This window comes from Ipomoea nil, unplaced genomic scaffold, assembly GCF_001879475.1.
Source record: "Ipomoea nil cultivar Tokyo-kokei standard unplaced genomic scaffold, Asagao_1.1 scaffold2480, whole genome shotgun sequence".
In the NCBI taxonomy this organism is placed as follows: Eukaryota; Viridiplantae; Streptophyta; class Magnoliopsida; order Solanales; family Convolvulaceae; genus Ipomoea; species Ipomoea nil.
Window position 1 is genome coordinate 335296 of NW_017618908.1, and position 16781 is coordinate 352076.

Consider the following 16781-nt stretch of genomic DNA (forward strand, 5'->3'; position numbering starts at 1 on the left):
CTTACTTGTGCTCCATGAGGTGACAAACAAAGATTAGTTATTTTCATCATGTGATATATAAGTGTCTACTTTAAGAACATGTGAGATGGAGTATAAAATTGCAGTATACCAAGTACTTCCTGTATATCTTAAACGAAGACCATGCAAATGTACCTAAGTGGTCAAGAAAGTGTGAACCATTAAGTCCAGTGATTAGATCCAACCACTTTAATAAGCTAGAATTTATGAATTAAGTCTACACCGTAAATAATATAATTTAGTAATTGACCTTCTCATTTTCAATCGAGAAAATGAACTAAATAGAAAAGATGTAATTTCCTAACTTTCAGTCAAACAGAAAAATGTAATTTTTTTTTTATCTTCAGCTAAACACTTAAAAATTAAATTATTTTTCAAAAAAAATGAGTCATTTTCTCGAAATTATTTTTCGAAAAATATGTTTCAAGTTTCCAAATAGACCCTAAAATCAAGTATGATTATATTGCATTTTCTCCCATGGTTCAAAGAAATATGTAATTAATTATTATTTTTGTATGTATATTTTTTGTTTGTTTGTTAAAAGCAACAGGTTAAACTGCATTAAGGGGCCTTTGGCCCCTTCTCCCTACCAAAAAAAAAGTTAAACTGCATTAATGAAGAAATAACGGAATAGAATCCGGAGGGACCTAAAATCAAATATGATTATATTGCATTAATTATTATTTTTGTATGTATATGATTTAGAAGATATTTATATATTGTATAGTTTGTATTTCCATTATTATTATTACTATTATTATTTCGTTTGGTTTTGCTTATGTCCTACTCCAACCTAAATCTTGAACCAAACATGAGATATTTTTTGTGAGGCTGTACTATTCCATAATAATTTACGTGTACGATACTCAACTATCTTAGCTACTACAAACTCAATTATCAAGCCATCCTGACTTTAATTTCTTCTATAAACTCCCAAAAATTAATTATTTTAGTTTCGCGATCGATTTTAAGAATTTTGGTTAACAATTAATTTGATCTAAAAATTTATTTTATCAAATTAATTGCACATGCATGCATACACATATATAGAGGAAATACTTTTGTGGCTCTGTTTGGCAAACATAGCTGAAAAGCTATAAGTTAGGAGCTGAAAGTTAAAAAGGAGCTGAAAACTGAAAAGTTTTAAGCTTGGAGCTGTTAAGCTAGCTGTTATGATTGAAAGTGTTTGGTAAAATTAGCTTTTTGATAAACTGATAAATGTAAAAAGACTAAAAATGACATCTTCATAAAATTTAAATTAGTTTGTTTACATATTAAAATTTAACATTTTGTCTTTAAAAAAAATAACATTTTGAAATAAAACTATTAGCATAATCATGATCTAGTATCTTATAATGAAGTAACAATATTGTTGCAAATCTCATCATAATAATAATAATAATAATAATAATAATAATAATAATAATAATAATAATAATAATAATAATAATAATAATAATAATAATAATAATAATAATTGCGGTGAAAGTTGCGGATAAAGGAGAAGAGAAAAAGATTTTAATTGGAAAGGGTAAATTATGTCATTTCTTTAAAATAATAAGGATAAAGATGGAAAAAAAAGTTAGGAAGCTAGTAGCTTATTTTGGAACACTACCAAACAGAGCTTATAGCTTATTAGTAGCTTAAAATAAGCTCTGCCAAACAGAGCTATCGATGCCTCCTGTAGGACAATGAAATGCCCAATCTCAAGTAGTTTACCCCTTTTTTTACTAGGAAATACATTAATACACTCATATCTAAAAAAAAAAAAAAAAAAAAAAAAAAAAAAAACTCATTATCAGTCTTCTCATCTCTAAAGCACAACTTCAGCGGAGGACAATATAACTGGACATCAGGTTTACGATATGGTGAATTTTTCATTTCTCTAAGATATTTTAAAGATGTTTGTTCTTGAGAAGTTTGAGGAAGCGCGTCAGATTTCTAATAGGACGAAATTGGTTAGTTGTAAACTTGACACTTTTCTATAATCTCCTGATTCATACATTGGGGCATTAGGCAAGGCTCACCAAAATAAAAGAGATTAAATATGTATTTAAAGTTGGAATGCAGATGAATGGTGTCAAACCAAACACGTCAAGATATAAAACTACGCACATTAAGTTATAAAATCATGCACCTTAAGGTATAAAATAACGCACCTTAAGAAGAAAATAACGCACCTTAAGAAGGAAAACAACGCACCTTAAGAAGGAAAACAACGCACCATAAGAAGGAAAACCACTCATCTAAAGCTTTAGGCCAACGCACCATAAATTTCAACAACCGACGCACCTTAAACACACAGACCACGCACCTTGAGAAGAAAAATCACGCACCTTAAATTTGACCTAGATGCAAAAATACCAAATTGACACCGCGGTTTTTAATCCTTATTAAATATTAATCATGAACGTTGATCTTAGTAAGATCAATGGCTCTCATCTCACCCCATGTTCGCACCTGAGCACACCATTCGCATTTGATCCGTTATATATATATATATATATATATATATATATATATATATATATATATATATATATATATATATATATCATGGTTGCAATAGGCGTTAGGCGCTAGTCGGGCGGTAGACTAGCGCCTAGCGCCTAGACGGCCTAGGCGGGGCCTAAGCGGTCGCCTAGGCGGCTAACTGAAAAAATGAAAAACAGTGTACGTGTGTAGGTGCATATATGCCATATTATACATACATACATACATACATACATACATACATATATACATACACACACACACACACACACACATATATATATATATATGAAAAAAATTGGCAAGGTCGAGTCGGCCGGGTTAACTCGGCTAACTCGACAGAAATTGACGAATTAACTCGGCGTAATCGGCCGAGTTAGGCGCTAGGCGGCCAAATTAGGCGCTAGGCGGGCGCCTAGGCGGCCGGTCTCCTAAGCGGGAGGCCTAGGGGCGCCTAGCGCCTAGGCGCCGATTACTCGGTGCCTAGGCGGGATTTTTGCAACTGTGATATATATATATATATATATATATATATATATATATATATATATATATATATATATATATGATAGAATAATTACGGATGGATTCGGAGCGAACCAGACCCGAGACACCGAACCCAATCCGGACCCGGCCAAGCAAACCACGAGGGGTCGGCCACCCCGGGGTCAGCTACCCCTCGGTTGGCTACTTGGCCAAGCCCCGTGCTCGGCCAAAAGACGGGTCCTCGCGTGGAGCGAGTCTTGCGGCGGCAGTTGCGGTCCAGGCAGCTCCAACCGAGTTCTCCGGGGTTGTTGCGAAGACATGGCCTATAAAAGCACTCATTTGTGTCCTAATGAGACATCTTCTACCTATTATCTAAATTTGTCTTGTTATTACACGTCTCGTACCTCTGTAATAGCATTTTATACGCGATTAATACAATATTCGTCCCCATAACGTATATTCGTGCCTTATTATCGTTATATTACTATTTACACCGATCCAATCCTTATTTGTCATAATTCATTCATACATTCGGGTTATATAATTCGGACCCCGGGTTAATATAATCAATCAATATATATGTATGTATATATATATATATATATATATATATATATATATATATATAGACACACACACATAAGGTGACCTAAATATAAAACATGCTAACCTAAATTAGTCTACCGTAAAAGGCAACAATGCATGTGGATCAATGGAGTACAGTTAGTAAAGCATGATAAAGGCACATAACGTATTAACATATGATAGTATCTGATCTGTACAATTAACAAACATACCAAACTGGATATCATGGGAAGGATATAAAGACAGGCATAGCACCATTCATTCATGGCCAAAAACAAACTAAACAATTTAATGTCTGGTTCGACCCACCTATATGTCTTATCACTATATATCTTGTATTATTGCCACAATAATTATTTGCCTAACCCTTTGCCAATTGGCACACCTATTATGAGATGTTTGGTAAATGGCTGTTAGCCGATTGGATTAGTAGGTTTGATTAATTGATAAATTACTGATTGTAAAAAAGTATTTGGTAAATTAGCGGTTAGTTATTAGCTATTTACATATAAAATGACTTTCTCAAAAAGCTAATCGACAAAGCTACTTTAAACAACTTTTTGAACTTTAGCATTTTGGAGCAATAAGTTGTTGCAAAAAACTAATTAATCAAACACTCATATTGATTGTTTAATCAAGTCAAACAGCTAATAGTGTTCAAATAAGTCAAAATTGACTGATATGCTAACTATTTTACTAAACAGGACCTAATTCACCTTCATTTTTTTTAGTGACAAAAGAAATTCATAGTTACAGTCTGAGTATGTGTTAAATAAACTCTATTCTTATATAATAATTTTTAAATTACTTTAAAAAGATAAAATTCACTAAAATATTTTATATAACAAATTCGATTATGAAGATGTTAACAAGAATCATATTCGTGCAATAATAATAAGTAAATGTTCGAATTTTGACAGCAGCAGTGTGATGATTATGTTCAAAGTGGATATATTATATCCCTTATGCGAATCAATATTTAACCATGTCTGTTAAGTCATTGAAACACTGAGATTTACATCCTTCAAATGCTCTATCGAGTCGAATTATGAACCTTTAGATTGGGGATTAAACTTCTGGAAGAAGTAAAGAAGAAGCTACGTGGAGTAGGGTAAACAGTGCAAAACGTCAATTACGTATTGATACAGCAAGGAATCCGGAATCCACACGCGACTAAAACCGTCATTAACCATGCACTCTCCTAAAGTCGGCTAATTATTTTTTAAATTTATTATTATAGCGGCGCAGGAATTTCTATTTCTTTTTTTTTTTTTTCCCAATTATATAACGAATTTAGTCAATTTTTAGTAGTGAAACAAAATGTGTGACCAAATTTAGGTCGTGAATACTAACTTCCAACTCTACCCCTTCTACGACCCAAAGCAATATAATAAAGTCAAAAGTCGTTTTGAACGTGACAGTTATAGTTTAAGTTGTTAAATAAGTTGTTTTTTTTTGGGTATTTAATTAAGCTTTAACAAGTAAAAAAAAAGTGTTATTTAATATAATTATAATTATTATATTATTATTATACAAGAACATTTTAATCTTTATTTACTTATTTATTTATTCCCTTTAAATTTATAATAATTTTATTCTTTCTTACCAAATAATGTAAAATTCATAGTTTAATCATTTTTCACATAATTATACTTTTTTTTTCCCTTTAATTATCTCATTCTAACCAAGTGCCGGTTAGAGATTTTCATTTATTATTATTTATTAGCTGCTGATTTTATGGTGTTACAAATGTATTTTTAATAGTTTGCCATAGATAAAATTGTAAAATGGTCCCTAATTTTCAAGGTTCTTGAAAATCTAAACAGCTGCACTGTAACCCAATTTCTACATTTCTCTGTAATTATCTCTCACGCACCAGTTACACACACTAGTACACGTATGAAACACTGCCTTTAAAGTAACACCAACGTTAGATAATTTAAGCAAAGCAAACATACAATCCAAAGAAGCAACCATTTCCTAAAAAGGCAACCAATCTCCAGCAAACTACCTAACAGAGTCTTTTCTTATACTTTGACATTCAGAATTTCAGATTGCCTGCAATCTTGGAGTTGAACACAGAAGAGAGAGAGAGAGAGAGAGAGATTCAAGCTTCAGGGCAAGGAAGTTAGGAAGATATGGGGACTTTATCTGCCTCTCTTGTGCTTCCAGCAAAGCAAAAATCTGAGCTTTTCTACAGAACCAGGAAAAGATCCAGGAACAGGAAGCCCCAATCCGTTGTTCCTGTAAATCTCTCTCTTCTTTTCAGTTCTTGTGAAATTTCTTGGAGATAAATGGTTAAAGATTGGATCTTTTTTTTTTCTTTTCTTTACTTTTTCTTTTTGGTGGTTCTAATTGATGATTTTCCTGTTTGTTGGGTTGATGTTTAGATGGCCAGGTTATTTGGGCCATCCTTATTTGAGGCATCAAAGCTAAAGGTTCTATTTTTAGGAGTTGATGAAGAGAAGCACCCAGGAAAGCTTCCAAGAACTTACACACTTACACACAGTGATATCACCTCTAAGCTCACTCTGGCCATCTCTCAAACAATAAATAATTCCCAGGTATATAATAATACTATTGCCCAGACACTAAAAAAGGAATATATTCTCTCTCTCTCTCTCTCTTTCTCTCTCTTGATGTATCTTTCTTGATTTGTATTGAATCTGTAAACAGAGAGAATAAGATAAAATTTTGGGTTCTTCTAAGAAACAAATTAAATCTTTGGTTTGCAGTTACAAGGTTGGTATAATAGGCTGCAAAGAGATGAAGTAGTTGCAGAGTGGAAGAAGGTGAAGGGGAAAATGTCACTTCATGTTCATTGCCACATAAGTGGAGGCCATTTATTGTTAGATTTATTTGCTAGACTTAGGTACTACATCTTCTGCAAAGAACTTCCTGTGGTAAGTTGTGCATTAATTTTTTTTTGTTTTTTAGATTTCTTTTTTCTTGAATTAGAAAATAGAAATCTTTTGATTTGATCTGTTTTTGTTTTGGTTTTGGATGATGTGAAGGTTCTGGAGGCGTTTGTTCATGGAGATGAGAATTTGCTGAATAATTATCCAGAATTGCAGGAAGCTTCTGTCTGGGTTTACTTCCACTCAAACATTCCGGAATTCAACAAGGTAGAGTGCTGGGGCCCACTAAAGGAAGCGTCTTCCACCGGTGGTGGCGGCGGCGGGCCCCACTCCAGCAAGAAAAGCTTAGCAAGCAACCGGGACGTGCCACAGCCTTGCCCAGAATCTTGTGATTGTTGCTTCCCTCCAATGAGTTTGATTCCTTGGTCCTCATCCTCACACGACCTCTCCGGGCCCCCTCCCCCTCCGTCCACTCTCCCGGGAGTGGGTCTACCCCGCCAGCAATGAGATTCGGGGGGAAGGCGGAGATGGAGAAGTAAATCACAAGATGTGTTTCAATGATTTATGCCGCTAGTATACTGGTGGCTAAACTAAACTAAACTCCAGTAGGTGAATTATTACTTCATCTTGTGTAGTAAAAACACACACATATATATATATAGTTCAACATGTAAATAATACTATGCTGTAAATTTTAACCTTTTTTTTTTTTTTTTTTTTTTTAATGTGTGCTGTTTTGTGTTTGGAATTTATTCTTTGGACAAGACTGCTTTTCAATGGAATCTGGTTTACCAAGAACTTGTTATTATAAAATTATTACAATAGTATGGTTCAGCAAGTCATTAAGGATATAACTTACTTACAAAAGAATAGCACTCAACAGTGCTACATATTGATGATCCGTACAATACCAACTCTCTCTCTCTCTCTCTCTCTTTCAATTGCTATTTTACAGAATGTCAGGGAAAGGTTAATGAGGGTTGATGATGATAACTTCTCCCACTGTACAGTGTTGATGATGATCCAAAGGGTAGAGTCAAAAAAACAGTAGTATTTGGGAAGGTGACAGAGATGGTCACCTCTGAGGTTGAAGCCTTTGAATTGAGCTTCCCTTGTTTAAGTTACACCCTCCAGTTGAATAGAACAAAAGCTTTCGATTCTCTATAATGAAGCAAAAAGTGGGAAATTTTTTTGATGAAGATGTCACCGGATTTGAGTTCTGCCAAGACAAGATGATCCGATTTCACTCTCCGTGTTCTGCATCAAAAATTTGGTCCATGTGAGGTGCTGTGTCTTTAACATAGTAGTGAAATGTGAGTTTCTTGAGAAAGGGGATAATGTGACACATCAAAGATCACATTTTTATGTCTATAACATTTACCTGAGATTTAGGGGAAGGAAACACATTCCAGAAGCGGAGTGTCTCATCTCCTGCTCCAGTCACAATTGTCTGCACAATCACAAACGTATAAAGATAAAGAAAACTTCTTATGTAGAATGAGCGAGCTGAGAAGTGGAGTGATGGAAAAAATCAAGGAGCATGTTTGATTATATTACCTGACCATCAGGTGAGATGGCTAGGTACAGGACCCTATATGTGTGCCCCGTCAAGGTTGCTATCTGGATTTACAAGAGGGAAAAGGTAAAGAACAATTTGGTAAAAGAAACGCCTTTATGTAGGTTGCTATCTGGATTTACAAGAGGGAAAAGGTAAAGAACAATTTGGTAAAAGAAACGCCTTTATGTAGGTGGTAATCGAAGTCCACTGGACTTTTTAGGAAACACTACCTTTGACATTGTAGGATATCTCCAAACTATTATTTGGTTCTGAGAGTACCCATGTGTGCTGACCAATTCATTCACATTCTTAGACCATACAAGGTTGCAAACCTGCCAGATATAATAGCAAATACACCTATTAGTTAATCTACTAACCAGTCTCGGTGAATCTTAGCAAGCAAACAAGTCAAAAAGAACATCACACCAATTTCAGTAAATCATGGTAGCATACAACAAATTTAGAATGATTATGTTGCAATCTTGAGCATATTTTTTCGTATATTGTTGAATAATCATCTAACAAATTTAGAATGATTGTGTTGACGTGCACATGCATAACTATGCAAATATTCATGCACTTGGATCAACAATTATCGCTAGTTACTATTTCTTGTTCAATGTAGAAGATATCATTTGGTTATTGATAAATTTGTCATACAATCCCTCCAATTAGGAAGTTTGTGAATTTCCAACTAGGAGTATGATACCATGAATTTGATAGTTACTATTTAAGAAAATGGAGCCCAAGCATACTGTTTAATAAGTTACTAAACAATATGCATAAGCAAATTGTCGAAATATTTCCCACAATATTGATAAACCTAATTGATGATAAGCTTATCACCTGGCTACCAGTGTCCATGCAATTCAAATGAGTATTAGTGGCAGTATTCCAGAAACGAATGCATCGGTCAGCTGTGCCACCACCAGAAGCAAGAAGTCCATGAAGATGGGGTGACCATGCAATTGCTTTTACAGCAGCAGTGTGCTCACAATATTTCAGCACAGGTTGTGTTGAATGGTTGTTCCATACAAAAAGCTATCCAGGAAAAGATTCAATCAAGAGCCATTCTTTTTTATTTTTTATTTATTTTGAGGTAATTAAACATTAAACATAAAGCAAACATTAAGTGCATACTCTATTATCATTCCCACCAGATGCCAATTCACGGTTGTCATATGACCACTTCAGTCCACAGACCTAAAATCCAATAAATTTGATATCATGATGTTAAAAAATAACTTAGGAAAATTAATCTTCCAGATGGCAATAAAAATAGAAAGATGAATAGATCATATATTAAGAAAAGAGCTTGACCTCTGACTTGTGACCACTTAGCTTGCTGACGTAATCATCTTGAGCTCGTATATCACGTTGAAGAATGCTCTTGTCACGGCTTCCTGAAGACAACACAGAAGAACTCCAAGCTAGTGCCCCAACCCGTAATCGATGTCCCTCCATGGTTCTTATTCTCTTACACCGAGATGCATCCCATATCTAACCAGACAATATGCATAATGACTTAATAACATGCTAATGGACCTTTAATCTAAAGAAAGGGTGAATCTTTATGAATATTATGGTGTTAAAGGAGCACAATATTGTTGGTGTTTTCTTATGTAGACACATGCCACCCAAATAAATTAGTAAATAGGAGTAGAAAAAAATGTTCATGGTTATGACAATATATCCCCTATTAAGCTATAGGCCGAGGACCTCAATGAAAAGCATCTATATGACTATTAGAAAAATAAGATGTCAACACAAACAGGGTACACTAGAGAAGTTCTCTTAGAAAATCAGAAAGAAGAAAAGTGCAAGGACAAATAGACAGTGAAGTCCAAGGATACTCGGCTAATTCAATCGCTTAACTTATGCATTAAATCACTAAGAGAAGAATCCTCCTATGAAAAGCTTGATATTTAAACCTGAACTTTTCCGTTGCTAGTTCCGACTGCAAGATGTGTACCACGCTGTGCCCATCCAACCGAACTGACACTGTCATCAATTCCCAAATCGCACAGCTTTACTACCTGAATATATTGCACATTAGCAAAATCAATATAACTAAGTGAAATTCGGATTCCAACTGAAAGGGTGCAGCAGGAAACAAAGAACTCACTTTGCTACTCGAAGCATGCCATAAATATACACAATTTCCCAACCCAACAGCCAAAACATTGTGAGAAGACCAGTCCACAAGGTTTAGATAAAAATCATCTTGCAATGCAGGCGCATCCAATACCTAATCAAAGCCAAGCATTCAATTTCAGACCATAAATTTCCAAATTAGTACCACAGTAAAGAAACCCCAGATCAAAGACTTCACCTTGAAAGGAGATCTGGGCACCTTCCTGGGAGCCTTGACAGGGCTAGGACTAACACCGGGGAGCTGATCATCAAACCCAAAAGGGAACAAAGAATGCATAGACTTGCGGGTCTCAGTTTTGTAACGGAATATATTGCAATTGGGAGGATTACTGTGCAAATTACGGGCAGAGCTTTCCGGCGTCAAAGGAGGCAACACCGCCCCGGAATCAGGACCAAACAACGCCGCCCGCAAGAGCGTGGTGTAGGCATTGCTGGAATCTTCGGAGGAGGAATGCGGCGGCAGAGAGACATTGAAAAGCTCAAATTTTGAGGAAGATCTGCTGGGGATGAAACGGTCGCCGTAGATAGTCCGCGACGGTGAGGCGGAATTGATCCCGGAAACAACAAGATGGGTCCGCGATGGGGTCTTGGGATTGAAACTGTTGAGCTCAGTGGAAGAAGATGAAGGTTGGTGCGTGTCTATGGAGGGTGATGTGTGGTTGTCCATACCTAATCGAGCTTGCTTGGGCAGAGAGAGATGGAGAAAACCCTAGGACAGAGAAAGTGATGACGATTAATGGCTGAGAAATTAAGGAAAAAGGAATTGGAAAGAGGTTAGTTTGTTGCTGTTAATGTACAGTAAATCTCCCGGGAAATTCAATAACCGAAAGAAAAGCGTTGCGCGAAAACTTTGTGGGGTCCAATATGGATTTCGGGCCGGGCCCGTTTCAGCCCATCTTTCATCTTCTAAATGAAGTTGGATTGGGCTTGTGGGTAACCTTGTTTTCAATACTCTCGGCCTGCTCCTTTTATTTTATTTTATTTTTCAATGTCTTACTTTTGGATATTTTTAAGAAAAAAACGTTTTTTTTCTTCAAAATAATAATAATAATAATAATAATAAAGAAAGAAAACGGTTATACTAGCAGAGGCTAAGCCACTCTAATAATATCAACTTCAACTATGAGAAGTTGTTTTAATTCGGTCCTTTATATCCTCAAATAAATGATGATATTATTGCGAGCTTTTAATTTAGACTTTAGTCATTAAGTTGTGCTCGCAATAATTGTTTTTTTTTTTTTTTTTTTTGAGAATACAAATTATATTTCAGTGATGGATTTGGTAACAAACTCCTACCGTTAGGTACCTAATTAATATACTACCGTTAGGTACATAAGTTTGGGAAGTTTGGGAAGAATATACTATTTCTTTAAGAATGTAGAGATTAAATTTACCTAAATCTATATCAAAATCACAACTGGAAAAAATGGTTTCGAAGGTTATGGTAGGAAAAAAAAAAGATTTATTTAGGAAGTAACCTCAGCCAAATTGATTGGGCAGTTGATCGATTTAGTAATTATAAAATTTCAAGTTTTGACTTCCTAAAAAAAATTACTTATTGGAGCTGATTTACTTGAGGTCTGTGATATATATATATATATATATATATATATATATATATATATATATGGTCCATATAAACTTTTATTGACTTAAAAGTCTATATAAAAAATATTCATAAATTTTTATTAATTTTTATGAACTTTGTTTTTAAAGTCTAAAGTCATTAAAATTCTAAATTGAATACATCTTTACAAACTTTCAATGATTTCAATTCTTATTATACATATAATTTTCATATAAAAATGTTTTAAATACATCATAAAATTCTTCTTCTAGTTCTTCATCCACATCAACATTCTTACCGTTATTATTTCTATTCATAGTACGATGAGACATTATATGCTAATTACTTATATAGTATTGATGTGATAATAAATACACTTAGGTATACAATTAAGTTTATGTAGTGTTAATATGTGAGCTCGGGAGTAAATGATGGTGGATCAGAGGTTCGCGCGCTAATATGGGTTGGGTCCAAATCCAAAAGTCTCCCTCCACCAAGTAATAAATGCGTTATTTATAGAGGTCAGGAGGGAGCACATGCCATGATCCCGGCATGCTCGCCACGTGTTTTGCATGCAATCAGTGGGATCGGAGGCCGTGCAAATTGGTCCATGTGCTATGCTGGACAAGTCTAATTGACGTGATCGGTTATAGTCCCAAGATTCTTGTTTTCTGATGAGAAGGGTTATTTGCTCGAGATGTCAGGCTAAGACCCCAGTTGGGACCGAGCTCAAGACGTGCTACGTTATAGGCTTATAGCTCGCCTAATCACTTGCGGATCCGCTCTCCAGCTCGGGTTGGATCGGGCCGTCGTATAGGTCTTTCCAGGTCAGGAATTGTTCTTTACAAAAAGAGAATTATATACCGATCGGGTATACGGCTATACGCCTAGGGTATATTTCCCATTAGTATCAATAAACATCTACAAACAAAATTGTTTCATAGGAAAATTAATACTAATATTGAATACTCAAATTTATAGTAACAAGATTGTTCAAATAAAATATTTAAAAATATACTTACTAGTTGCATAAAAAAAAGTAAAATAAAAACTTTTAAAATATAATATCAATAATTTATATATATATATATATATATATATATATATATATATATATATATAAAATTATACCGGATGTATTGCTAGGCATCAAGCATTTATATGAATAGTATGAAACATATAGGAAAATTTGGCGATGACAGATGAAATGTTTTCTTTGCTTGTATATATATTTAGGGAGAAAAGTTGGTAGATAATGTTTAGAAGTTGGGGAAAAAAGTTGGTAGATAAAGTTTAGAAGTAAGGAGAAAAAAAGTTCATAGAGAAAGTTTAAAGTTTGGGGTCTGATGATAGATTTCGACTATTTATATTAGTAAAGAAAAAAAAGTGTATTATAAATTTAAAGACGATGGCCCTGTTTGGTAAAATGGCTATTAGCTGATAGCTGTTAGTTGTTAGCTGATTGTGTTAATTAGAGGGTATAAATAGTTGATAACATTAGCTGATTGTAGAAAAGTGTTTGGTAAATTAGCTGTTAGCTGATAGCTGTTTGGTATAATTTCTTTTCTCAAAAAGCTAATTGAAAAAGTTGTTTGGAGTAGCTTTTTGAATTTTAACCTTTTGGAGTTGCAAAAAGTTAATTAACCAAACATTTATATTGATATTTTAACTAAATCAAACAATTAATAATGGTCAAATAAGCCTAAATTGGCCTATAGGTCAATTTTTACCAAAAAGGGCCGATATCATTTTTTCACTAATTGATACTCTGTATAATATTACAAGAAAAATAGAGTTTAGCTAAAGAGAGAAAATTAAACATTAAATAGAGTTTAGCTAAGAGTTAGTAGAAAGAAAGTTTAGAAATCTTAGGATTGAGAGATGGATTTCAAATACTCCGTATATAATTTATATTTGAGAGTGAAAGCCTACAAAAGTCCTAAATTTAAAAAGTCAATAAAAGTTCATAACTTTTTTTTTTTAGTATCACTCAACTTTTAAAGATCAGACTCTTTAATTTAAAAGTATTAATTGTATATCATCTGATTTTTAAAAATTCTTTGAAAGTTTCAATTGAATACCACCCAACCTTTAAACAACTTTCTACAAGTTTTAATTGAATACTTCTAAACTACTTTTAAAGTTAATTAAATTCTTTAAAATTCTACGCTGGAAACGAAGAGGAGGCGTGGAAGGGGGTGACCGGCGGTCATTCCCCGACGTTTTTTTTAGTTTATTATTAAAAATTATTTAAAAGTGTCAATTCACCATCCATGTAAGAAGGCAACCCGATGAAATGAATGGTAACCTGCTATCATGTGAAATTGCATACATTTGAAGTGATTAGTGGTATAATTGCACTTTTTTTTTTGTTCAAGTGGTCTAATTGCACTTTTTTTTTTTTTTTTGTTCAAGTGGTCTAATTGCACTTTAATTTCAGATTACGTTCACTGACCATTGGACCTTATTCCTATATAAATATAACTGAGCAATGCCTCCTTACATGTGCGAGCCGATTACTTTTGATGAGTTCCAAGCAACACGTAGACCGTAGTCTCTTTTCATCAGGTAACGTGGAGATTTGAATCAATAATGTTTGACATGATGTTGACTCTAATACCAAATTAAAATATGTGTTTAATCTCAACTAAAAGCCCGATAGTTAAATTATACATTTATGTCTATATATTATATGCTATCATAAATCATAATGCAACTTGTAACTCATTTTACCTACAAGATAATGTATGTAAACTAATCATTCATTTTACAGTGCCTGTAGCGAACAACAAATCAATTAAGCACATAATATAATAATATAATATAAAAGATTTACGATATTATATATTCAACACTTCAATTCATATCAAATTATATGGTATATTTTAATTTATCTTAAAACCACCCAATTAGATCAAACAAAGTTGTAAACATCTCCCTACCATGGTGATATTACCGATTTACAGGAGTCCAATATACATATAAAAATAAATTGATGGGACAATCTTAGCCAAGTTAGTTATACTATTGATTTGATAATTACAAAATTATAAATTTGACTCTTAACTATTGCGACCTATTAGCCTTATATTAATTTGAGCCGATTAGTTATAAACAATTAATCTAAACTATTTTTTTTTGTGACCTTTTACCGATTAAAATTACAAAACAAGTATTAGTCAGCATATACGCACCTTCAGGTAGGTCACTCAGAAAAAAAAATAATAATAATTGATGGCTTTTCGGTAGTTGGACACCTCAAAGAAGTGAAAGAACAGACAACCTGCGGGGACCTCAGATCAAATTTGGTTATTGTCAAAATAGTTCAATGGCCTTGATCCGAATCCGTTAATTTTGTCCTTAAACAAAATAAAAACAAACTAGTCAATTTCCTTGTAATAATCAACAAATTTTAGGATTGAAAAAAGAGGGCAGGCTGTTTTGGCCTCGCCGATTTGCTGCATTCACGCTGTAGGAAGAAAAACCCCAGCTGGCTTTGATTTGTCGGTAAAAAGAGGGAAGAATATTCGATTATTTAAAATTGTGTTATACTGTTATTTGTGGTAACAACCTTAGATTAGTTTAGTTGGTCAGACAATTAACTTAGTAAGTATAAGATTCTAAGTTTAATTTGTTGGATAATCTTGTTGGTATAATTCAATAATAATCCTACAAAAATAAGGATTATTATTTTTCTGTAGAAAAGGGAAGGAAAGATGAAGAGATTAGCTCGTGTTTGGTGTAGGGTTTTTAGCAGGAGTCAAGTCATCACTCTTTCCTTAAAACCTTATATGATAGATATATATACCTCAGATATACGTACCCACACCTGCTCGGATCATATTCCAGATGTAGAGAGGATCATAGTTGTGTTGTTTGATTATTGTTTGTAAACATAGATTACTTTTTGTTCACGAACGAAGTGTGATCATGAAGAGTTTGGTTATTAAGTGTTCACGGATGTAACGAACATTTTTGCGAACATTAACGAACATGTTAAAAGAACGTGTTCATGAAGACAAACAAGTTTGTAAATGTTAACGAACACTAATGAACGCTTAACAAACGAACATGAACAAGAACAAGATTTTCAAAAACTTTAACAAACGAACACGAACACAAACATTCTAAAAGTATTAATAAACAAAAACACACAACCTTCGTTGTTCAATATTCGGTTCGTTAACAGCCCTAAGTACCACACGGCACACACACAGCAAATCAACAACTTTGGATTCTGGCAAATTCGATTGTCCATGGGATCATCGCATCGAATCCATTGTTTTGTCCTTAAACAAACGATCAATTTTCCTTGTAATAAATCGTTTTTAGGTTAAAATAGAAATAGATGCTGTTTAGGTGATTGTGCAGAAGGGAGAAGAATAACAGCAGGTTAGGAATAAAAAAACCAGAATTATTGTAACTCTTCTAGCATTTAGAAGAATATGTCACCCTTACGACGGTAATGGTTCAAGATGACAAGTTATATGATATGATGATTTCTATCATAAGGTGATTCAATAAATAAATCGTTTATGTCAACCTATGGTGGTCCAACTAGGCTAGGAAAATTAACTACCAAAATATGGCCATGCTTGTATTCGCAGTTATATATATACTATACTATACCTCGACTCTTAAGTATTTTTTTTAATAGGCGGAGAGTCATAGGCCACTGAATGTGAATATGTAATAATATTTTGAATGTTAAATATAGGAATATAATGTAATTAGCTAGAGTCTTGATCGATTTTAGGTATATAATTTATTGATAATTAGCTAGGAGTTATTTATAATATTTATATTATATAGTGTCATTCGTTTATTCAGTGTCTTCCTTCATCTTCTCTTGTCGTGTTTCTCTCAATCTTTCTTTTAATTTCTTTTTGGAAAAAGGGTCAAATAGACCCTCGAACTTTAACTTAAAAGTCAATTAGCCCCTTAAACTTTTTAAAGGTGCAATTACACCCCTCAACAATTCATTTAAGTACAATGAAACCCAAAAACAAATTAATGACCTGCTATCACAGGTCATTAGGGTTCAGGCCACCTTCCGGCGAAT

General features: G+C 33.7%; 2 protein-coding genes across 3 annotated transcripts; one reads left to right on the forward strand and one right to left on the reverse strand.

Annotated features, from left to right (window-relative positions):
* The first annotated feature begins 5492 nt into the window (after positions 1-5492).
* LOC109153247 (protein STAY-GREEN, chloroplastic-like) lies at positions 5493-7219 on the forward strand. The gene is made up of 4 exons (XM_019301103.1): positions 5493-5828; positions 5973-6146; positions 6318-6485; positions 6597-7219. Exons 1-4 carry the CDS (start codon positions 5721-5723, stop codon positions 6945-6947), a joined length of 801 nt encoding a protein of 266 aa, XP_019156648.1. The 5' UTR covers positions 5493-5720; the 3' UTR covers positions 6948-7219.
* LOC109153246 (protein FIZZY-RELATED 2-like) lies at positions 7211-10939 on the reverse strand. 2 transcript variants are annotated; one of them, XM_019301101.1, is made up of 10 exons: positions 10331-10939; positions 10124-10246; positions 9930-10034; positions 9319-9498; positions 9139-9201; positions 8845-9039; positions 8229-8330; positions 7998-8060; positions 7822-7890; positions 7211-7697 (listed from the first exon to the last, which is right to left on the reverse strand). In XM_019301101.1, the coding sequence occupies exons 1-10, from the start codon at positions 10817-10819 to the stop codon at positions 7644-7646; spliced, it is 1443 nt and encodes a 480-aa protein (XP_019156646.1). In that variant the 5' UTR covers positions 10820-10939; the 3' UTR covers positions 7211-7643. The 2 variants fall into 2 exon arrangements, with proteins under 2 accessions (XP_019156646.1, XP_019156647.1); XM_019301102.1 differs by lacking the exon at positions 8845-9039.
* Between the last annotated feature and the right edge of the window lie 5842 nt (positions 10940-16781).

Excerpts from the sequence above, each read along its gene's own strand:
- LOC109153247 (XM_019301103.1), top strand. The coding sequence starts at position 5,721 with ATGGGGACTTTATCTGCCTCTCTTGTGCTTCCAGCAAAGCAAAAATCT. Across the intron at positions 5,829-5,972 it reads AGCCCCAATCCGTTGTTCCT|ATGGCCAGGTTATTTGGGCC; the intron begins GTAAATCTCTCT and ends GTTGATGTTTAG. Across the intron at positions 6,147-6,317 it reads AAACAATAAATAATTCCCAG|TTACAAGGTTGGTATAATAG; the intron begins GTATATAATAAT and ends TTTGGTTTGCAG.
- LOC109153246 (XM_019301101.1), bottom strand. The coding sequence starts at position 10,819 with ATGGACAACCACACATCACCCTCCATAGACACGCACCAACCTTCATCT. Across the intron at positions 9,499-9,929 it reads CTAGCAACGGAAAAGTTCAG|ATATGGGATGCATCTCGGTG; the intron begins GTTTAAATATCA and ends TTGTCTGGTTAG. Across the intron at positions 7,891-7,997 it reads CCATCTCACCTGATGGTCAG|ACAATTGTGACTGGAGCAGG; the intron begins GTAATATAATCA and ends GTGATTGTGCAG.